This window comes from Labrus mixtus, chromosome 13 (assembly GCF_963584025.1).
Source record: "Labrus mixtus chromosome 13, fLabMix1.1, whole genome shotgun sequence".
Taxonomy (NCBI): domain Eukaryota; kingdom Metazoa; phylum Chordata; class Actinopteri; order Labriformes; family Labridae; genus Labrus; species Labrus mixtus.
The window spans coordinates 9,638,696-9,662,033 of record NC_083624.1 but is presented as its reverse complement, the minus strand read 5'-3'; the positions used below and the strand labels follow the sequence as shown (position 1 = coordinate 9,662,033).

Below are 23,338 nucleotides of genomic sequence, written 5' to 3'. Positions count from 1 at the left end.
GACACAGATCTCCTGCTGAAGGGGATGTGTTTTTACTCCTCATCCTGCTCTGTGTGTGTGTGTGTGTGTGTGTGTGTGTGTGTGTGTATGTGTGTATGTGTGTGTGCTCTTTAGTACACACAATCACACCAAAAAGCCATCTCTTAATGGCACTCAAATCCCCCTGGATGGATGGATGGATGGATGGATGGAGAGAGAGAGAGTGATAGAGATGTGCGTCTGGCAGGATTACAGAAGTAAAGCGAAGCTCTCAGATCAAACCGAGGCAGAGCGCGGCCACACACAAACACACATGGCATGAAGACGAAATGAAACTTAACAGAAATGCAGATGTTGAGATGGATTATGGGATCAGCACGCCATCAGCAGTGTGATCTGATGAGAGGCGATCAATACGATCCGTTAAATAAGATTCTGGACGAGCCGTATGGATCCACGGACGTCTTTCTCAAGCATGATAGCACTAAGATTTTTTAATAGTCGACACCTTCATTTATAGTCTGGATTTTAATTAAGCTTCATTTTCTGTTATACAATTACAGACACCCCAAGTGGACATCCATACATACAATTCATTTTGCCTTAATAAACAGAAAGTCATCCATCTCTTGCTCCGTTTGTGTGTTTGTGTAGATATTTGGTGTCTTGCATTAAGTCGAATGATTCACAAATAAAGTCTTATCGATGTCTCTTTTTCTCTACTCGACCTAAATCTTCTTTTTTAAATAACAGAAATTACACAAACAGGTTTTAGAGGTCGCCTCTGCCTTCTGCTGTTATGAAACTTCACATGTGACCTCTTAAGGCGAGCATGAACCAAAACCTTCAGCCTAAAATGCATTTTATCCAGAGTGTGACAACACCGTTTTGTCAGAGCATTACAGGAGGATAAAATCTCTTACTTTGTTTCATTATTTTCACCTCGCTTAGTTGGAGTGAGTGTACTATAAAGATCATCATCGGGGTGTCTGCACGTCTGGTTGCCATGGCGAGAGACGGTGTCAACATGTTGACAGACAGTCGGACGAATGGGATTTGGGTCATCGGAGAGATTCAGCTGAGTGACTGTTACACCTAAAAAAAAAAAAGACAAAACACTCAAACGCATCTAGACACAACACTACGTGCAGCTGGGACTCAGTGGTAGAGTCGGTCGTCTCTCAACCAGAAGGCCGAGGGTTCGATCCCCAGCTCCTGCAGCCACATGTCCGATGTGTCCTTGGGTAAGACCCTTAACCCACAAGTTGCTCCCTTCTGCTTTGTCCGCGGTGTATGATTGTGTATGAATGGATGAGTTACTTCTGATGGACTCTTCACTCAGCAGCCTCTACCATCAGTGTGTGAATGTGTAGGTGTGACCTGCGGTGTAAAAGTGCTTTGAGTAGTCAGAAGACTAGAAAAGAAATACACAAGCTCAAGTCTATTATCACTCAAACACAACACCTATGCAAGATCTTACGCTCAAGATCTTAAAAGATTTACTCGTTATGAAGGGAAAACCAGTGTTGATAGGCCGTGATAAATACGTTAAGATCTCAAGAAAACAACTTAAACTGAACTTACTCGTTTTCCACAAAAGCGCCATAACTAAGCTCAGCCATCATCACGTCGTTTTACATTCATCTTGATTCCACAGCCAAATTTTGGTTTGCAAGTCTTTGAACTCACATTGCACTTCCTCGTTGTGGAAGCTCCACATACAAACACAGTCAGTCATGCGCACTCACACAGCGCTGTGCTCCCCCGGTAGCTCAGCTGATCCCGTCTCGCCTCTTTAACGCCTCTGTTACTGCCTCTGAAGACGTTACAGAGAGGGGGGATCACTTCGTCCCCTCTTTATGCCTACACGACATTAATATTGAAGGCGAACCGTCACAGGGTCGTAAATATCGGGCCCTGAAACAGCATTCTGAATTGAGCTAGCGTAAAATAAAATATATGAGCTTTCAAAGTATTCTCCTCTAAAAGAGACCATCATTTATTAAAGGATTTTAATGCTGCTTGAAGAAGACTTGAAACCACAGATTGAGGCATTAAAAAACTCATTAGCAAAATGTTGACTAACAGAACAAATCATCTGATAAGTAGGACCACTTCATCATAGACTTCTAGACACACTGCCCCTGCTGGACAAAAGAAAGAATGCAGGTTTGATACATTTCTGTATTTCTTTTTATGGGGGGGGGGGGTTGTGCCTTTAAGGATAGAGTCAGAAATCAAGGAGAGAGAGAGAGTGGAGAATGAGGTGAGAAAGGAGCAACAGATGGGATTCAAACCCAGGACGCCCGCTTGGAGGACTATGCCCTCTGTACCTGGGGCAAACACACTAACCACTGTCCCACCGACGTCACAGCGTTGGCTTTTCTTATCAGACCCAGATGAAATGTTAACAGGTCTTCCTTTCATTTGGATTACTTTCACAGAATTAATCAAAAACTTATGCTAGTTTATCCTAATTTATTTGTCAGGAGAGACTAGGGCTGTGCTCGAAAAATCGATATGGCAATATATCGTCATGTGCTCCTTTAAATACATGTATTAATGCAGATGTTACAGAATCGATATGGCTGCAAAGCTGTGATGACAGTTTGGAAATATGATATATAATGGTGCAGTTCACAACAACACCATAGACATCGCTCTGGGATTTAAATCTTTTAATGTATTTCTAGGATCTGTTTTGAGCTGCAGGATCCTTAATATGCCTCTGCTGTTACTCTCAATAATAAAGAACAGCTTTTGTAGTGAATTCTGTGGACATGGTCATTATCTAGATATGTATTGTGGCCTCTGTATCGTGGAATTGTGGGAAATGCCCGTACCTCTGTAAGCAGCACATTTGTACGGAAAAGCAGAACGCTAAATCCTACATTTCATTTGCAGTTGCACAAAGTTGAGGATTGTTTTTTCCCTTCCCTAAGGTGAGGTTGACTTCACGTCTAAAAGGATGTTAAACTTCACGCAGACTATGTGATGTTTGTGGGAATAAAACCACAGACACAGGTGAATTTACAAATGAAAACTTTATATTTTTTTCCAAAAGAAATGAAGCCCATCCAATCTACAATACCAAATTGAATTTTCGCTGCCCGTCTGCCTCGTATCCACACAAGGCAGCGACAGGCTGCTTGCTACAGGTCTTCTCTGCACAACTACAGTAAACAAGTCTTCATGAAACATGCTTGATTTTTCCTGATACTTTTTGCATTCAAACATTTTATTTGGGTAAAATCATACAATTTGCACAGCTGAGTATTTCCCATGCAGTGCAGAGCCTATAAGCTAATACAGAAAAGCAAATTCTACGTCTAAAGAGCTCCGGGGTTCTCTGCAGAATGTGGAACAAGTCTTTGGTTCAACGTGCGCAGAACCTCCTGTTGATCCTGAACGTTTCCATAACGCTGCGGCGCAGACCGGCTACACATTGTCAGAGAACTCCGGAGGCTTCATATATGCAAATACAACAATGAGAATAAACCACACGTTTGTTTCTTTAAGGATTGCCATGTGCCAGACATTCACTGGAGAAAAAGAATCATCGGGTCAAATTGGAGTAAAGAATCAATAATGCACACAATTGGAGAATCTGAACACTTCTGCACTGATATGCTTAGGAAATGTATTTGCTCTTTTGACAGCTATATTCCAAACCTTGGCATGTTTGTTCAATTCCATTTCAAATTTTGTCGACCAATTTGTCATAATCAAATAGAGATGACCGGCCCTGAGGAGGCCTGAAACAGCTGTGGATATTATTGACTGAGTCCAATGTATCTTAAACATTAAAAAGCTCACACTACCCCGAAATATATAAATTTCACGCATACAGGTGACATTCAACATTCAAGTGCCAGTGTTTTTTTGTACTGTCTTTTGGTCAAGTTTCTGAAACTTTCAAAGAATCACTTTGAGGCTTACAAAAATAAATATTTGTCAAAAATGCTTAATAAATTACACAAAACTAGCAGCAAAAGTAGAATCTAGAAATCTGTGCAAATGGCTAAATTCCCCCGACTGCTAAATCCCCTGGTCCCAAATAAATCCTGGTTTTAACGTTGAGAACCCTTCCCCTTTGTAAACAAGCTGCGTTTTTCAACAATCTCCTCACACACAATATTTGGAAGCTTAAGGACACATATCCAAGACATCTATATAAAACTCTAGATGTGCAATAAAAGAACTTTTTGTAAAACTTGATGGGCACGACGTAAAAGGGCCTACACACCTAAATCAAGTAGCACCATTCAATCTCAAGTTCTCAACACTGTCAGTGCATCCGCTTATAGTTCAATTTCTTAAAAAACAAACAAAAAAAGTTTCAAGGCACAACACACCCGATGAGAAAATTGGGGTGAAAATGCCCCGTCTCTCCTGCTCTCGACGGCTTCTCCTCTTTGAGAGGAGACGCCTGCTCTGGGTTTTACTAACGTCTGAGCAGATAAACCTGACAGTACTTCAAGAGGTGGACATACTCCCCGAACCCCCCCTCCCCCGCCCGCCCTCCCTGATCTTTGGCCACCTCCACAGTTTTACAATGCAGCAATGGGGAAACCAAAGCTGCGGACGATGGCGGTGCACTGAAAATCTGCGGCCCACGCCTAGTACCCCTCCCCCCGCCCCGAGTGTTAGGAGTGCTGCTGCGTGCTCAGCTCCCGGCTGTTTAAACCTCAGTGATCATCAGAATGCCTGTCTCTTTTTTAAGATGAACCGTGCCTCCAACGCAGCTTGAAAAGAGAAAACGTTTTGTAATTAAGTTAAGCCTGCGACTCAGTTCTCATGTCTTTCCTTCCTTGACCAAAAAACAAAACACTTGCAGCGTAGAATACCATCCGGGCCTCATGGTTAAACACTAACACCACGCTGTGCCCCCCCGATGCTGTGGTCCTTTATGCAGCCATATTGAACTTCACTGTCAAGATGGCAGGCATTTTTTGTTTTGTTACATATTTGTAGAGAAACAATTCAAAAATCAAAAAACTGAAGGAGTCAGTTTTTCAATTTCGCACACACCGGCACCAAAAATGTCTCAAGTAAAAAGAAACAAAAAACACCGCCCACTTGGTGTAGCTAGCACTGGGTAACATACTAGCTGCCGTAACACTGTCGAGTCAATTGAAAAATGTGGAGTAACAAGTTTCCAGCAGTGATTTTTCTGGTTTAAACCTCAGCGTGTGCTGGCACTGAGCTTTAAAGAGTTCTGTGTTAGTTAAGATTACGATAGGAATGACTGTCACACTCGTTTAAAGGAGCCTGTCCAGGATAGAGTGAGCAAAAAAAGAAAAAGAAACAAATGTAACTTTGTCCCACTGAAGGGCTCAAATACAGTTGCTTCACAGAGTGGCCCAGTTTGATTAGACGGAGAAATGGCTCCATTAGCTGTTCCACTATAAAAGGCTACATGATGTTCCTGCGATAAATTTGAAGTTCAAATGGAATCATGGCTCAGGGCCACAATACCTCAGTATTTGCCAAGGTTTGATTAAGTCCAAGCTTAGTTTACTTCCTAATAGTTTTCACCAAACAAAATAATCATAAAATCAAATTTTTAGAGCTCTTGGCCATGTTCGTCTGGTGAAATGAAAACATAGATTTCCTGTTTAAATTCCAAAGGCACAGTACATTAACATACAAATGATCCTCAGGTTATTCTGGGGGTTTTTTCCACAAAAAGAACAAAAATACTTTGAACAATGAAAGTCCGAAGTTGCTATCGGACAATGCATGTCAGCATCCATGCTCACTCTGAGGTGTGCGAGTCTCTGCGCTCTCGGTGCGTGTGCACGTGCTGCTGCTGGTGACTTTCCTTTCGCGTCGTGCGGCACTTCCTTTGAGAGAGAAGCGAATGGCAGAGAACCAGGGTTGGTAATGTACTGTGTGTCAGTGAAGCTACACAGGGAGGGTTTGGTATGGTCTGGCTTTAGTTAACATGTGGTTTCCATTGGGCTGGGTTGGCATGGCAACCTATTCCTATGGCGACTAGTTGCCCCACCAATCCACGCTACCAGAGTTGCCGTAGTTTCCTCCGTAGCCGTCGTTGCCGCCATAGAAGCCGCCGCCGCCACCAAAGCCACCTGTGGAAGCAGAGATCAGAGATGGTCAGAATCAAATACATTTTTTAAAACATGTTCTCTACTCTTTGTTTAGGGCCTGCAGATTAAGATCAATTACAAATACATGTAACAACATGAATTTCTTCTACAATTCACTTAGCAGACACTTTTATCCAAAGTGACATACATCAGAGAGTAAGTACAACACAAGCAAGGATCTAGAAAAAAGGGAACAATGTCAAACTATCAGCTTTGAGGCAAAGCACAACATTGACGGCAGGTCTTGAGAGCTCTAATCAGTATAGAAACCATCTTATAGGTTGTCGTCATCAAACAAAAACCATCGTCACAACCATCATCATTAAGTTAGTAGGTATTCTTACCTCCACCAAAGTTGCGGTTTCCTCCGTGGCCTCCAGTGCTTCGTCCTCCACGGTTGTTGGTGAAGCCTCCACCGCCGGGCGTCTGACGGTAATCTCTCGCTCCAAATCCACCAGCGAACCTGGAAGAGAGATGAACGTGTCAGTGTTATTGTGCACATGTACTCAAGGTGGAGCAAATTCTAAACCCGTGTGTTGAGGCTAAACTGTCATTAGAGCAGTTGTGTATCTGAGTATCACATCGGTCACATTATTAAAAATGCTTTAGTTGGGTTAAAAGGTGGTTAAGAGCTTGCATCACATATACAGAGACGCCTCGACGCCACATCAGTGGGTTCAATCCAACCTTGACCTTTTGCTGCAAGTCACCCCCCACTCTTTCTAGTCTCAAATAAATACAAAACAAGAAAAACAAAAAGTTGCTGTGTACCTCTTGGAGCGGCCTCGGGTGCTGCTCTTGTGCTGGTGCTCATAGGCCAGGCTCTCAAGCCAGGAGGGAACCTCCTGCTTGGCCTCCACCAGAATGTCCAGCAAATCTTTGGTTATGTTGCTGTTTTTGTCGTTAAAGAACGACGTGGCCAGACCTGCACAAAGCACACGGAAGAGCAACAGTTAGATTACAAAGACATTTAACTTTTAAGGATAAGCATCATCAATGTAGTATATATAAATAAATCATACCAAGGTTGCCCACACGTCCCGTACGGCCGATACGGTGAACGTATTCCTCAATGTCACTGGGCAAATCAAAGTTGATAACATGCTTCACATTGGAGATATCCAGACCTCGAGCAGCCACCTGAAAAATTTCACATTTTAAACGTCAACATTTAGTAGGACCACAAGCAGACACATTTATTATCATGTCATGAATACCTTAGAGTTTTTCTTAGTAAGCAACAGCAAACAACATCATGTTGCCTTCATAAACAAAATGAATATCCGTTTATATTCTAGGGCCTTGCTACCCCGGTATATATATTGTATTACAGTCATTTCCGGATTTGTGAAAGAAAGGTTTAAATAAAAAGCCTGGATCCTTTACTTATGTTGCTCCTCTTCAAACTGAGCAAATTAAAGATCGAGAGAGTTCTGGCTTTGAGCTTAAATTCAGGTAGTTTACAGACCTGGAACAGGGTCAAAGAAGTGATCTGGCTTATCTCCAGTTATGGATTATAAAGGGAACCAATTTAAAGACACATAAATACAAGCCCTGCAGAATACAATTAAAAATGTAGCTTCAGTAAAAGTTCAGATATATCAAGAGACAACAAACTCAGACCTCTGTGAAACCCCAATAAACCAGTGCAAGTTATTTGCCAAAGAAAGTCAGTTACTTACAGCTGTAGCCACCAGGATGGGGCAGCGTCCGGACCTGAACTGGTGCAGAGCCTCCTCTCGGTCTCTCTGGGATCGGTCTCCATGGATGCTGGTGCAGGCGTAACCCTCGTGGTACAAGAAGTCCTCCAAGGCATCGGCTCCCTTCTTGGTTTCCACAAACACCAGAGTCAATGAGTCTTTACCTGTGAAATAAAGAGGGGGACAAGAGGGAGGAGAGCAGGATGAAGAGTGTGAAAGGAGGAGGAGGAGGAGGAGGGGGGGGGGGGGTAGAAATAAACAATTGAGAAAAGGGAAGAAGGATATGGGAGGATTGTATTAAAGTAACAGATGAGAGCAGGAAGTTAAAGCTGTCAAAACTAAAAAAAATAAAGTCAGCAATTGCAAGATCACAAAGTAAAATAAAAAACCAAAATGACAACTTGGAAATGGAGACAGGGGTTGCATATGAAGCTATACATTCACTGACAACTAGTGATTGGCTTTAGCTTGATTTTTTGGAGCAGATGTGGTCCAGAACTCAACTACACCTGGGACCTTTTAATTAGCTACAGAGTGAGACATCTGTTAACTCACTAATAATATAATATCTATAAATCAAAAATACTTGATGACAGTCTGATACTACAGCAAAAAAAAGAGCCAATATTGATTTACTTTGTTGCCAAAACAGACATTTTCTTTTTTAACAGATTAGCCCAAGACAACCTAGAGAATCAACCTCTATTTGAGGTTACAATCTGAATATGAAGCACTAATGGTTTACCTGAATATAAGCTTAGGATAAAAGAATTTGAGTTTGAAGGCGATGGTGAGGATGGGGCCATATAAAGTTACATCATTCAAAGCTAAACCCTGCAACTGATTTACCAGGCCAAGGACTTTAATCCACATCCATCCATCCAAGAGCCTGAGATCTTTCAGAGTCTAAACTCAGTCCAACTAAGACTGTCTAGCAGCTGACTACCTCAAGCCTAGTGAGTGCTTCAGCAGGGCTGTACATGACATTAATTATACATCAGGTTTCTTTTAACTGTAGCAGCTGCACCTCCTCTTACCATGGGAACAGTTAAGTGGTTACTAACACATTACTTATTACCCTTGGTCTATGGCTTAACAATAAGGAAAGATATTGACTGTCTTATCTTGATGGCCGTTTGAGGTCTTAACGGTTGTATTCTGTTCAGTGTTCTAGCAGGTGGCCGTGACAGATTTAACAGCACCATCCTGACTCATGGAAACTGAGAGCTCTTTTTATGACAAGCAGCCAACATGGCCGTGTTAAGCAAGCTGACCTGAGCACCGCTTTGCTAAAAACTCCCATATCAGTTTGAAGGGTTATGTGCTAGGCAAAGGTAAAAATGTCCTACAAGCTCTTACTGAAATGAAAGAAAACAAACAAAAGTGAGGCAGCATGTCAGCCGGGGAGCGAAGGGACAGGATGAGCTTTGGGATGTGATGTTTCTGGCTTGTGGGTCGGAGTGAAGTTATGGTATATGTTCATACTTACCAGGTTTCTCCGGTCCCTCTGTCACATTTTCCTGAACCTCACTGGGAATAACTAAGATAAAACCAAACCGGCCAGTAAATTTGAGGCTGCTCAGTACACAGAAATCACAGCTTTAGATCATCATGAGAAGCAAACCCCTTAAAACACAGCTATCGGCGCCTGCTTCACCCCTGTATAAGCGTCTGTTTTGATTTTCTAACTATCACTGCAAGCTCTAGCTACAATGTACTGTACAACGTTTGTTAGCAGAGATGTAGCAAAGTCAATATTAGCTTGATGTGAGGCAGACTGACAAACACAGGATGATGGGTTAGAGTCCAAAGTGACCTTGATGGGAGGGGGAGAGGGTCTTTAGTTGTTCATGCAATCCTCACCTGTGGCATTGAGCAGATCGAGGAGGAAGGACCTCTTATCATTGTCCTCCACCCACACCACCTTCTGAGTGATGTTCTCTGAGGTGGAACCGACACGTCCCACCGCCAGGAAAATGTAGTCCTCAAGGAAGTCACGAGCCAGGATCTGTGTAAACAAACATTGCATCAGTAACTTTACATTAGGCAAGATCTTCAACCAGTGCACTTGCCTTTGAATCAAGCTTTGAATGTACCATGACCTGGATGACTAAGCATCCAATCCAAAGATGTGTGATGGAGCTAAAATTTGGCTCAACTCCAAAGTACAGTAACTCAAAAATTAAGTCAACAGACTTGGGGCTAAATGATATAGACTAGGGGTGTAAAGGTACACATACTCGGACCGGACCGCTTCAATACAGGGCCTTCGGTCCTACGCGCAGAACAGACGTTCTTTAATCTATGTTCCCACACGGACTGTAAAGCGGAAGCACACCTCAGTGTGAAGGAAGGCTGCGGCCGCGGATATGGGACACAACTTTTAGTTAGTAACTTAACATAAACTGTGCAGGTTACTAGTTCCTCGAACCCTGTCGGTTTGCATATAACCGGGATGGAGTTTCTTTTTACAGACTGACTCTTAAGTTTTGTTTTCATTTTCAGCAATGATCCTGCTCCAGCAGCACAAAAGGGGAGGGGGAGACACGTCTGTTTGGAAGCATAACGTGCAGCTTGATAGAATGAACACCGTCCCTCCCCAACAGAAAACCTTTAGCTAGTAATTCTGAACGGGCCAAAGCCACAATAAATGCCATTGAAGTTCTTACAGAGGGAAATATTAATAGTTCTGCAATGAAACTATACTGTCCAAGATGTGATTAAGTTTATGTTAATGTTTTATGTGCTCAAAGGGCATTCAAAAAACATTTTTACATATAGGCTATATTAATCACTTCATTTCATTCTAAAATATTTTATTTCATTCATATCTTTTATTTATTGGAGACTATTTTGGTTGAAGGATGCAGCATAAGTTTATTTTTATACAATGTTTAATTTAAAATGTTATTAAAAAGTAACCTGAGCAGGTATACAAGTCTGTACTGTCAATGCTGCACTTAGCCAATTTGTAAAAGGGAAATTATAAATGTTCCCTAATAAAGAAAAAAAAAGTGTTGCAACAGGTCCCTTTGCTGTACCGAACCGAAATTTTTGTGTACCATTACACCCCTAATATAGACAAATAATTAGTTAATAAAAGTGATCATGATTTTAATGATTATGAATCTGCTAGCTGGGCTACTGCTGGTATCTTCAATTCTTTTGCAGCCTATTTCCTGCCTTGATGCAATTGTATCTTACCTGGATCTCCTTTGGGAAGGTAGCGCTGAACATCATCGTCTGACGCATGCCTTTATGTGGCATGGTATCCTGCTCCACAATGCGTCTGATCTGGGGCTCAAAACCCATGTCCAACATACGATCAGCCTCGTCCAGGACCAAGTAGCTGCAAAAAACACATTTCAGATTTTATTTAAAAAACAAAGCTATGAGTCACACTGGAATATCTTTCTTTTCTCCTTAAATTGACATCGATCAATGTGTTATACTGACTTGCAATAGTCCAGACCGATCTTGCCCCTCTCCATCATGTCAACCAGACGTCCAGGTGTAGCCACCAGCAGGTGACAGCCTCTCTCCAAGTCCCTGATCTGCTGTCCAATGTCAGCACCGCCGTACACCACACAGGGACGCACACGGGAGCGATAGGCAAACTACGACCAACAATAAAGTTTAGTGGTCCGGAAGAATGATATCACATAACTCAGTGTAGATTTGATTAAATATTCTGAGGTCTCAGTCAAATATTCCAGCACAAAAAACATACAAGTATTATTTCCAGTTTCAAACAATTGTACGCTCTGAGCTCACCTTTCTGGCCTCATCGTAGATCTGCAGAGCCAGTTCTCTGGTTGGAGCCAGGACCAGGGACAGTGGGTACTGCTTACGGCGGCCATACCTTCCATTCTCCTGAAGAAGAAAGCACATTTATTAAAACAAGTTGCATAGAAACGCTGGATATGTCTGATCTTTTTTTGTTTTTCAGTACCTGTCCGGAGTTCTTTGATGCGTTAGCGTCTCCTGGTCCGTCGGTGTAGATCTGACTCAGCACTGGCAGCAGGAAGGCAGCAGTCTTACCAGAGCCTGAAAGACAACAGGGAACATAGATTTGATTTCAGTACTTTGACTAAAACACCAGGAGCCAGGAAGGAATCAACCTTTACTTTACATTTATACAAGTTAAGTTTATTCTGAAAGGTTGGTTTCTCTGCAATGAAAACAAGAATGATTCTCACCAGTCTGGGCACAAGCCATCAGGTCTCTCTTTGACTTAATGATGGGGATAGCATATTTCTGCACTGGAGTGGGACGAGTATAACGAGTCAGGGCGATATTCCCCATGACAATCTCCCCCATGTCCACATCATGGAACTGCAAAATGAATACACAAACCAGTGTGATAAATTGTTGTATCTAAAATAATCAAAATGATATAGTATGACCAGCTCAATTACAGTCTAGACTCACACTCTCAATGTGGGGAGGGCAGTTGCTTCCGGTGGCCTCCACGGGAATGTCATCATATTTCTCAAAGTTTATCCCAGTGTTGCTTCCAGAGAAAAGCTCACTAGAGAGAAAAAAAAGTATGTAGAAGTTAGGGTTTAATGCAACAGTAAGATTAATGTAAAGCTTTTTATGTTGATGAGAAATCAGTCTTACTTTTCCAGGCGCTCATTGGGAGGAGTTGGTTTGGACCAGTCCTCCTCTTTGACGTCCTCCGACCAGCGATTGTTTCCGCCGCCAGCAAAGCCTCCACGCTCATATCTGCAACACGCACAGGTGATCAAAAGCGTTTAAAGACAGGATGTAACAGCACAAGTTTTAAATACTGTCAATCTTTAAAAGATAAAAGGCAACTATGCTAGGCTCAAAACCACTGTAGAAAGACCTCTTACATTTCTTCAAATTGGTCTTCATATTATAAATTCTGTATTCTAACTTCCTGTTTATGTTCATGCTATGTCCTTCTCAAACATCACGGCTCTAACTAGTCTTATTAGACTTCCTTGTATGTTACTTTTCAAATGTTTTGCGAGTTGACCACGATAACCCATTCCTTTGCAGAAAATTTGGGACACTAAAACACTCACCTTCCCCTTGAGCCCGCCCCACGGTCGTTGTAGAAGCCAGTTTTGGCCCGATCGTTGCGTCCTCCGAAGTTGTTGTAGGCAGCCTCCCTGGGAGCTCCTCCCCAGTTTCCGTCTTTGTTCTCGAAATTGCCAAACCCTGAGAACCAAGAAAGAGCCAATGAGTTATATAGAGGGAGATTTATCTGGGAAATCATGACACAGGCGTCTTGAGAGGATGTAACTGTCTGATTAAGCTGGAACAGTTTCCCTTTGATTAAGTAAATTCAAGTGCATATCAAATAAGAGTACTCGTACGTTAATATTCTGGTAACGTTTCGATACTCGCGCACATGTTATAGGCTACAATGGTTTAATTGAGTCAGTGTAACATCTGTAACTGGGCTTTCTGGATTAGCCAAACTCTGATTCCCAAAATGGGGCAGGGGAGCCCTAGGGGGGCCTGGAGTTATGACAGGGAGGTGGCCAGGAAGGCTCAACAAAAACAATGGACACCATTTTCAGCGCTAGCAAAGCTAAGGGGATTTCCGGGTAAACGTAAAGCTGAAAATGAATTTACACCAGACACAAAGATTAGAGATAAATTCCAAAAATATATAATGTGTTTAAAAAAAGAAAAATAAATTGACTGACTCTAGGTTAGGGTTTAGTTTATGTTGATGTACACTCACCGGCTACTTTATTAGGTAAAGCTGTTCAATTGCTCGTGAAAATATCTAATAAAACAATCACATGGCAGCAACTCAATGCATTTAGGCATGTAGACATGGTCAAGATGATCTGCTCAAGTTCAAACCCAGCACCAGAATGGGGAAGGGGTGAGTTTGAAAGTGGCTGGTCTGAGTATTTCAACAACAGTAGCTATTCTACTAGGATTTTTCCGCACAACCATCTGAAAGGTTTACAGAGAATGGTCCGAAAAATAAACATTATCCAGTGAGCGACAGTTCTCTGGGCGAAAATGCCTTGTTGATGCCAGAGGTCAGAAGAATGGCCGGACAGGTTCGAGCTGAAAGAAAGGGAACAGTAACTCATGTAACCGAGGAATGCACACTCATCTCTGAACACAACACGTCGAACATTGGTGCAGATGGGCTACAGCACACACCGGGTGCCACTTCAGTCAGCTAAGAACAGGAAACTGAGGCTACAATTCAAACAGGCTCACAAAACAACAGAAGATTGGAAAAAAAAAAAACTTTGCCTGTTCTGATGAGTCTCTGTTTCTGCCGCGGTATTCAGAAGGTAGGGTGAGAATTTGGAGTAAATAACATGAAAGCATGGATCCATCCTGCCTCGTATCAACAGTTCAGGCTGCTGGTGGTGTAATGATATTGTCACTTTGTTTGCCAATTGAGCATTGACTAAACGCCACCGCCTAGCTCAGTATTGTTGCTGACCGTGTCCATCCCTTTATGACCAGTGTACCAACTCGTATCATCTTAAAAATGACAATGAGTTCACTGTACTCAAATAGCCTCCATATTCATCAGATCTCAGTCCAATAGCAGCTTGTGGATTTTGATGGCAGCCGAAAAATCTGCAGCATCTGTGTGATGCTATCATGTCAATATGGACCAAAATATCTTAAGAATGTTTCCTGCACTTTGTTGAATCTATGCCACGAAGAAGAGAGTTCTGAAGGCAAAAAAGGAGGCCGACCTGGTACTAGCAAGGTGAACCTAACAAAGTGGCTGATGAGTATATGTTGAGCGGTTGGGGGCTTGAAAACATAGTGGCATCACATGATGCCATTGGGGGGGCCCAAGCTTAAAATGGAAGAGAAATTTCTAGAAAAGCAGCAAATACATTTGAGGTACCAGTGCTTTCTACAGACATGGAAAAGTCAGTCAGTAGAAGAAGTAAACAGCCAGGGGTGTCTTCTTCTCATTAAATTATTGTATATATATTGAACACAAAAGTCTCCTCTCAGCTGAGCACGTTCGCCTCCCAACACTCACACACTGAGGGCCGAGGTTGACACCAACGAACAGGCTTCTTTAACTTCTTGCGAGTGCTTCTTAAATTGTACCGCACTATTTCAAAAAAGGATCCGGATGTAATAAAGCGAGAAGTCGGCACGTGTGGAAACCCAGCAGTACTGATGGGCGACAGCGCATAAAACATAGCGTACATCCAGGAGGTCTGTGTCCAACTTTTTTGTTTTGAGGTACAGCGAGTTCCATAGAACTTGTACACAAGCTAATGCAAGTACTTTAGATTGCTTTAAATGTCCCTAATATCCGATGTTGTTAAATCTGATTTACTGCAAAGCCATAAAGCAAATGCAGTGCATTATATAAGTCTGATTAAAACAAGGGTGGGGGAGGTCTGAGTTTATATTTTAACTACTCTGCAGCTTTATTTGAGAAACTTTAAGGAACGACAGGATTTCCCCACCTGCATTCTGTAATGGTTGCATAAACGAGCCTCCACCCCTGTTACCACGGTAGGCGCCTCGCCCACCTCTATCATTGCGAGGGGGTCCCCGGCCTCCAAAGCCCCCGTTTGTGCGATTGTCGTGGTAACCATTCACAAATCCATTGCTGCGTCCACCGTCCCATCCGGGTGAATCTTCATTCCATAAAAAAGGAAGGAGAAACAGAATTAGAGGCTTTTGAAGAGGAGTAAGCTGCACACATTTAACATCTGGCTGTGCTCACAGTTCAGACTAGCCACAAGTCTCTTTAAGTGCTGATCTATTTTTAGGCCAAATTATTTGAGAGTTGGGATGCAAGTAACTAGATCCTGTTCTCTTAATTTGAGTGTCTCACACAGTGAGTCAAAGGGGAAAATGGCAGAAAAAGAAAGCAAGTTCTACACTTGTGCAAGGGAAAAGCTGCAGAGAAGTGTTTGCTTAATTACAATTTTCTTTCCTCCTTATTCAAGATTGGTTTATGTTTAGTTTTTGGGATGAACAGCATCTATTGTTTGGGAAATTCACCACAATGATCTGCCCAGCTGTGCACAATGGTTGTGTCATTGTCCCCACCAATGGCCTCACAGTTATCAGCGCAGATTGAGGAGGGGGACTGGTGGGGGTGACAACAGACCGTTACAGCTGCCAATTAGGTGCCGTCTCAGTCACACGAGCATCATAGGCAGCAGAATAGCCATACAGATCCATCCTCTGATTGGTCTTGCTGAGGCAAGTCAGCAAAAATGGCTGAATGTAGCTATGTGTAAGTCTTAGTAAAAACCTGACACATGACAGGTAGGGGCTTTCATCAAGAAAAAGCAAGGGGAAATATTGTTCTGACGCTTCAAGAGTAGAGGAAACACGCCAAAACAGTTAAAGGATGCAACAAACTCAAAGAAGGCAAAACCTTTTTTGTAGTTCAAACTGTCTAGTCTGAATGTTTCATTGCAAGAAAAAGTGGGAAGAAAACCAGTATCAATACTGGCACCGGGTATTATGGTCTGTCCAAACACGGTTTTTGCAATACTATCATTACTGGTTTAAACACGCGTGTTTGATTATAGTGCACATGCGAGGAAACAGTTGCTCAAAAGAAATGTTCAATTTAATGTTATTAAAAACGCTCAGTGATTTCCGGGGCTGTGATAAAGGCTATGTGCTGGAATGGATTCACATCTCCATTCCTATGCGTTTGCCTGCTGAAAGTGTCCTCCAACTGATGACCCGAGTGTCTAAAGTCCAAGATGATCAATAGAAGCAGGTTGTTGCTCGGACTCATGGTCAGAGGCTGTAAATACTTCAGACAACTGTGATTGCAAATCTTTTTTTATTTGATGACAAACGTATTTTATTTCAGACAAAACTTTCAGAATAAAACTCCCCGCAAATTGTTCTGTTGAAACGCCTTTATTATGAAGGAGTCATATGTGGTGATAACAGTGGCAGGTTATCACAAACACAAAACTTTGAACTACGCAGTCTGTTACAACTAAGAACTAAACATCAAACAATCCTTTTAACTCCAGAATACCAAAATAAAATACAGTGAAATGAATCTGAGGTCATATCGCTAAACACCAATTGCTAGTTTTGATGAGGTGCTAGTCATACTTATCAGGATTTGTGGCTTGTTTTAGCCAGTCGGACTTATTATACAAGAATAGCGTATCGCAAAGGAGAACAATAATCCAGACACACTCACGATCAAATCAAACAAAAATATGAACAGCTTCCTGAGGTACCTCAATAATTCAAAAATTAGGAAATAGGTAAAACTGCTGCACGCCATGATGAATCATAGCTACCAAGGACATTAAGACTAGTTGAGTACAACTCTACTAATCCACATCACTTTTATGTTACAATACAACTACACGTGGAAGCTCCTGAAGGCAGGGCCTGAAATTCTCTCGACTCAGTGGCCAAGGTGGCGGGTAGATGAAAAAATGAACCGGACAAACGTTTTTTTTTCGGGCCAAAATTATATATTGTGCTTTCATTTCACATAAATTTGTTAAAAGTACATTTAATTGATAGAACACGTAGTTCCGCAAATGTCTACACTTTGAGTTCTGAACAACATCAATCTGAGCTACAAGTGGATAAGTGAATCCAATACTGGTAAGAAAGAACGAAAGTCCCCCATCACAGTTGAGCGTTTGTGTGCCCCTTAGCCTCCTTCAATCCCGATACTGTCAGACAATACAAGTCAGACTTCCGTCAAGTCAAGACAGCAAATTCTAAAAAGCTTTGCCAAGCCTGCTCAACATCAAAGACAAGATTTCTTTGACATTTAGATTTGAGAAAGAACTGCAGTTGCAATACAAATGAGCTTGGACAAACTGCAGACTTAAGAGAAAATGTCTCAGCATCCTCATGATGAGCCTCAAAATAATTTTGCCAAAAGCAAAGATCAGGCCCAAGAGGAACTTTTCAGACCAAACACTGTAAATCAGGAGTGGTCAATTGTGTGCAAATGAGGTGTGAATGTGCGTGTTTCGGTTACACCACTAAGTGCACAGGGAGATTTCAGTGGTTACTCCAAATTCACACCAAAGACAAGTGACTGATTAAAGAAATCTCCTAGAACAAAGGCATGCACTCAGCCCCCTGTTCTTTAATCTCTTTCACTGGTGTTCAAAGCATGCCACAGCCAAACACAAAAAGCTACATCTACATAGTCTGTAAAGCACTCCAAAGAAAGAGAACTTGTGATTAATGAGCTGGATTTTTATATCAGTGCAGCAATGTAAAGCTGTAACACTGATTTGCTAAATTAAATCCCTGCTTTGATTTTTATCACTAAAAAGGTTAAAGAGTTTAAATGTTGATAAAGCATTAAAAAGGTCCCAGCTCAGTCTTTCGCAGTTGAGTGTGGTTAACAGTAAGACAGTCACACTAGTGATGCAGTGAAGACACACCATCACCATGCATCACTTCACTTGCAAGCGTTAACAAACCTGTGTTAGGCCCAGATTTCTGCTGCTTATTTTCAAGTGACCATGACAAAGCAAGAGCAGGCTGATAATGCCCCAGTGTTCAGCTAAATACACTAAAGAAACTCTGCCGACACGCTGATGGCATGGCATGCAGGTAGAGATCAAGGTATACCACTTTTGTTTCGCCAACCCCCATTGTAGGCATGGTAAAAGGCAAGCTCTTGAGAGGCCAGTCTTGGGTAACCTGAGCAAAGGTAGGGAAGCAGGCTATAAAAAGACTCTCCCGTAATTACTGGCTCATGCAGTATGAGTGTTGGGCTTGACTTGACACTAATAGTTACCAATCGCACAGTCATCCCATCCTGAAGCAGGGTCATTGCTTTGTCTTTGCTGACACTCTGCCTGCCATGGTTGTGGGCACTGTTTAGAAGAAACTTGTGGACATTGCATGTGAAATATGAGCTGACAATACATGGGGGAAATTAATCTTTTTCATCTCAATGCTATATTAGATTTAGAATTAACGAAGATTGATTCAACAAGCTTTTGTCGACATCAAATCTGCCCTTAACCTGAATTATTTTTCTCATTTGACTTCAAGCATCCCAGCAGAGAATTACATTGTGTATTAACAGTGTAGCTCTAACTCATCCCTCTCCCTCTTTGCATTGGCTTTGCTGCTGTGTAAAAATGGCTATTTCATGCATCTGAAAATGCAGATTGCCCTCAGCGAAAGCAGACAGAAGGGACTTACAGAGATTTACTGGTGCCACTGTAAAACCGCACTGTCTAGCAGCGGAATAAGCATTTCCTGCTGTGGAACAAGAAAACAGTAAAAACGAGAAAAGCGTCAAGTGTGCAATGACACAGAATCATGGTTCCAAAATGATGCATCTCCAGAAACATGTTAAATTATCTGACTCTATATGCCAGGCACGTGTCTTGCATCAATGCCTTTAAGAAGCAAAAACAAGCACAACAAAATTAAGTAATAAGAATCACCCTGACTAAAAAAACATTGTTAAAGTCAAGATGTCTACATTCCACTTTATCAGAGCAGCCAACAGCTATCACTCCTTTCAAATGTGGGACAAGAAACTTGGGAGAAATTGTCTTTTGCTAGATGTTAATCTAAAAAAGTTTGGTTTAATCTATGAGCAGCCTGGGTTAAATCTTCCAGGTTACCATCATTTTGAAGAAATACTTACCCTACGTGCCAAAATAAGCGCTCATGCACAGACACAGCAACCAATTTAAAAGTAAGAACACCAGACTTGAAACCTGTGTGGATGCTCTGACCGTGGCTCAGTGGATGAGAAGATCAAACTTACCACTTTTTGAAGCATCTTTGTTTCTTAGGTGAGGTGGAATGTAACGCCCTGTGTGGAGAGAACACAACAGTATGTCATTGGCCCGTTAAAGAACTGTACCACACATTTACCATGATTGGTTTTACTTACAGATCTAAAGAGCTATGAATACAAAAGTAAATAAAATAGTTCACAACAGTTTTTGCAATGTACTCATTGGGGAATACAAAACCCAACACTTCTATTTCTATATGGCTTTATTTCAGTAAAATAATTACTTACTGCCAGTTCCTCCGCCTTGTCCGTCAACAGAGTTCAAGTCTAGGGCAGCAAGCTTCAAAGAAAAAATGGGGAAACGTGATTAAAATTCAGTTAAACCATCTTCAAAAGTAGATTATTCTCTTTAATTGTTAAGTTAAAACTGAGATTGTGAATGGAGATAAAAATGCGGAGCGATGAACCGTAATCTGCATAATGTGCATTTCTGTAACACCTGCATTGAAGTCAAGAATAGGCACCTGCTAATTTCCTTCTTAAATATGAAGCCACAAATTTATGGTTAAATAATCTTCACTTGCAACTCATTGATGTTGGTTAAATAAAAAAATAAAGAGTACAGCCTAGATCTGATCTTATTGTAAATTGGCTGCAGAACAAGAAATTACCCAATATTGGGTGCAAAGGACAGACATTGGTATCTTTATAAAAGATAAAATGCTAGTATTGTGACAGTCCTACAGTAGTCCAGTACAGTTGGACCGCCTCCAAAAGGCACTATTTTTTAGCTAATTGAACCGAAATTACTCAGCAAAAAACAGCCAACACAGCAAGGCCCAGTAACTATGGGAAGGTATGGGAGAGAAATGCAAGGGGTACGTGACAAATGTTTAAAAAAAGTTCCACCACAACAAAACAATATCATGATTTCTAGGTAAATCTATACACCGATTAAAGACATCATTAATTAAGAGCACATGTTCTCTATGCAACATCAAATAGGGCTTTATTTCCCATTTCAGGATATAAATAATGCATGCTATATTATAAAATGAATGTATGAAGACCGTATACATCGACTTATTCGTATTCTTTGCCCAAATTATTTCCTGAAAAATGTTTTTATCCGGACAAAGGAGTACTTGGCAAAAAAGGTTGAGAATACTTATTTGTTTTTGATAATAAGCTGGGAAAATGCTGACACGTAAAAAATAAAAATAAAAACAAGGAAAAACACGCGTAAATAACAAATATAAAGCTTTGACAAAGAAAACAAAAAGCGCGTTAATTCAGTGTTCATTTTGACGAATTGACTTTAAAACTTAAACTGTGGATAAACCCGGTGCCAACATTTCCTCCTGCGCCACGTTTCAGCTCGTGAAGGCCCAGCTAGCTAGCAACGAATACCGGCACGTTCGCTGGTGTAAGCTAACCGTGTAAATGCCCGTTAATTCAAATTATTCGACAAAAGAAAGCGTCACACAACATGTTATGATGTTTTAAAAACTATCACTCGATGATTCAAACGACAACAAGGCGCTGGGGAGTTGGATAATTGATTAACTGGCACAGCGTAGGGACGAGCTCCGCCATCACAATCTCCTCCACAGAGCCTCCATTTTAACAGCCGCAACGTTAGCTTAGCACGATGCTAACGAGCCGCTATCTCGGTCGAAACTACATGTGCGTGTTACGGAAAACTACCAAATTTCTTCGTCTAAAACACAAAGTAGTAAACATTTAAAGTACTCACCTGCTGATCTAGACCGTGTGGATTATCAACGACCACATGACTCATAACTAAAGAGAAAAGTGGGGGATTATTTCTGAAGAGAAAGGATTTTCTTTGTTAGCACGGCCCGGCTTTTGCTCAAACGTTTTAACTTCCCTTTTCCTGTACAAATAACAACCTTGAGTTACGTATTTTAGAGTTATCAAGACGACGACGTTTGCTTTAAATAAATAAAACAACAGTGTTAGTTATAAATATAAATTCCGTTCAAGTTTCCAGATGAAACGCTTCGCTGTTGAGCTGCTGAACTGAAACCCCCTCCTGGCAGGCTTGATCGCGGTGGAATGAGACATCGAGTGCTCAGGTAGCGCGAGATATCGTCGTCGCTGTAACCCGAGGCCAGTGGCTGATTGGCAAGTATCGCGAGATCTCTTGGATTGGTTTAACTAACAGCAAAAAAAAACAAAACGCAGTTGAGCTTTTGAAGACAACAGTTTCTGAATTCTACCCAAATCTAACCAAGTAACGTTTCATTTGGCGTAAAAATATGGCTTTTAAAAACCTAGATGCCAAAACTTAACTTTTTATATTTAAAATATATATATATATATATATTGAATATTTATAAGTAGATCTCAGGCCTGTTTCATGGATTGTTTTCGTGTTTACGCACCAAAGTGATGTGTTATCTCAATAAAACTGAGGAAGGATAATCTACATCAGGGGTGGGCAACTGGCGGCCCGGGGGCCACATGCGGCCCTCGTCAACCCTCAATGTGGCCCTCATGTCAATTTTTATATATCAAAACATGACAAAATCTGCCATGAAATCATAAAACTCAGAAATATGTCCATAATAATATTTGATCACTGGTATATGTTGAGTTAAATTTGAGACATAATTGACTGTTATCGTTGTTGTATCTCACAATTTGGCCCCCTGGCAGTCAGAATTAAATGAATGTGGCCCTTGCTGTGAACCAAAGTTGCCCATCCCTGATCTACATTATTTGTTAAAATACAACCCAATCCAGTGGTTCTCAACTGGTGGGTCGGGACCCCAAAAGTGGGTCACAGAGCTGTTTTTCATGGGTCGCGAATGTGTTGCATAAAGTCCATTATGCACTTTTAAAACATGTTTGTTTTGTTCCATCTCTTTTTTCTGTCACATATTTTCCCATCTGTGGTCCAAAGTGCACCATTTTTATTTAAATAAATCTGAGTGTTTTAACTATTTCAGAAATATTAGTCATGATTTCTCATATATGGCGTGGTGGTGGCCGGTCCTGAGGCTAGACCAGTTGTGAACCACTGCCCTAATGTATGCATGGCGTCTTTATTATTATATTCAACCATCACAGGTAATAGCTTTTTAAAATCTTCTATATTATCATATTGATTTCAGCATTCTCTTTATCAGTGCACATTTTCTTACTGGCTGCCCATTAATTTACATTTGCTGTCATTTTTCTTGTACATGGGCCTATTCCATAAACATTTGCTTACATATGCATTTATGTGTGTAGGCCTGTACAAAGTGTTGCCTTGTCGTGTTTATTTCCTGCTGATTTGTGTATTTCTGTGTAAGGCTGTCCAGATTTTCAAGATAACAAGCTTTCAAACGATACAATCTCTGATAGTACGGTAAAGTAAGCTTCAAAATAAACGACAGATCTTCAGTCATATTTTAAGCTACTGCAAGAGAAAGACAGAGATCACTGTACAAATACCTTGGCAACGATTGGGTGATGAACATTGCCAAGCAGGAGTTTATACCTGAATTTTTTGGTAACTAAAAACAAAAAATGGCCCAATATTGGGTGCATAGGACTTCTATGTTTGTTGACTTGGTATCAAAGCAGGTACACATGTACATCGAGAGCTCTCATTCCTGGTGAGTAAAGCTGATTTTGATCCCTCCTCCCTGGACAGACAAGCAAACAGACCAATTAGATTTAATGTGCAACCGGTGGACAAACATGTAAAAACAGACTTGTGATAAACATAAAAAAAGAGTGCAAATTATATACTATGTATATGTAGAAAAGGGGCCAAGGAAGATGTCTGAGCAGGCCACAAACACTTGTGCATGTAGACAAAA

At 41.3% G+C, this 23,338-nt stretch overlaps 1 protein-coding gene across 13 annotated transcripts; it reads right to left on the bottom strand.

The window, feature by feature from the left end:
* Window positions 1–3,004: 3,004 nt before the first annotated feature.
* Window positions 3,005–21,596, bottom strand: ddx3xa (DEAD-box helicase 3 X-linked a). 13 transcript variants are annotated; one of them, XM_061053592.1, is made up of 22 exons: window positions 21,259–21,596; window positions 19,791–19,842; window positions 19,530–19,577; window positions 18,953–19,012; window positions 18,540–18,632; window positions 18,371–18,442; window positions 15,241–15,414; window positions 12,844–12,979; window positions 12,413–12,517; window positions 12,221–12,320; window positions 11,989–12,124; window positions 11,742–11,836; window positions 11,564–11,662; window positions 11,246–11,406; window positions 10,994–11,138; window positions 9,653–9,797; window positions 9,279–9,329; window positions 7,772–7,953; window positions 7,112–7,229; window positions 6,861–7,014; window positions 6,434–6,552; window positions 3,005–6,071 (listed from the first exon to the last, which is right to left on the bottom strand). In XM_061053592.1, exons 1-22 carry the CDS (start codon window positions 21,301–21,303, stop codon window positions 5,977–5,979), a joined length of 2,385 nt encoding a protein of 794 aa, XP_060909575.1. In that variant the 5' UTR covers window positions 21,304–21,596; the 3' UTR covers window positions 3,005–5,976. The 13 variants fall into 13 exon arrangements, with proteins under 13 accessions (XP_060909575.1, XP_060909578.1, XP_060909576.1 ...); XM_061053595.1 differs by having other exon boundaries at window positions 15,307–15,414; XM_061053593.1 differs by having other exon boundaries at window positions 19,533–19,577.
* Between the last annotated feature and the right edge of the window lie 1,742 nt (window positions 21,597–23,338).

Coding starts and splice junctions, on each gene's coding strand:
- ddx3xa (XM_061053592.1), bottom strand. CDS start 21,303: ATGAGTCATGTGGTCGTTGATAATCCACACGGTCTAGATCAGCAG. Junction 19,578..19,790: donor ACAAGGCGGAGGAACTGGCA/GTAAGTAATTAT, acceptor CTCTCCACACAG/GGCGTTACATTCCACCTCAC. Junction 15,415..18,370: donor GGGTTGGCGAAACAAAAGTG/GTATACCTTGAT, acceptor TATGGAATGAAG/ATTCACCCGGATGGGACGGT.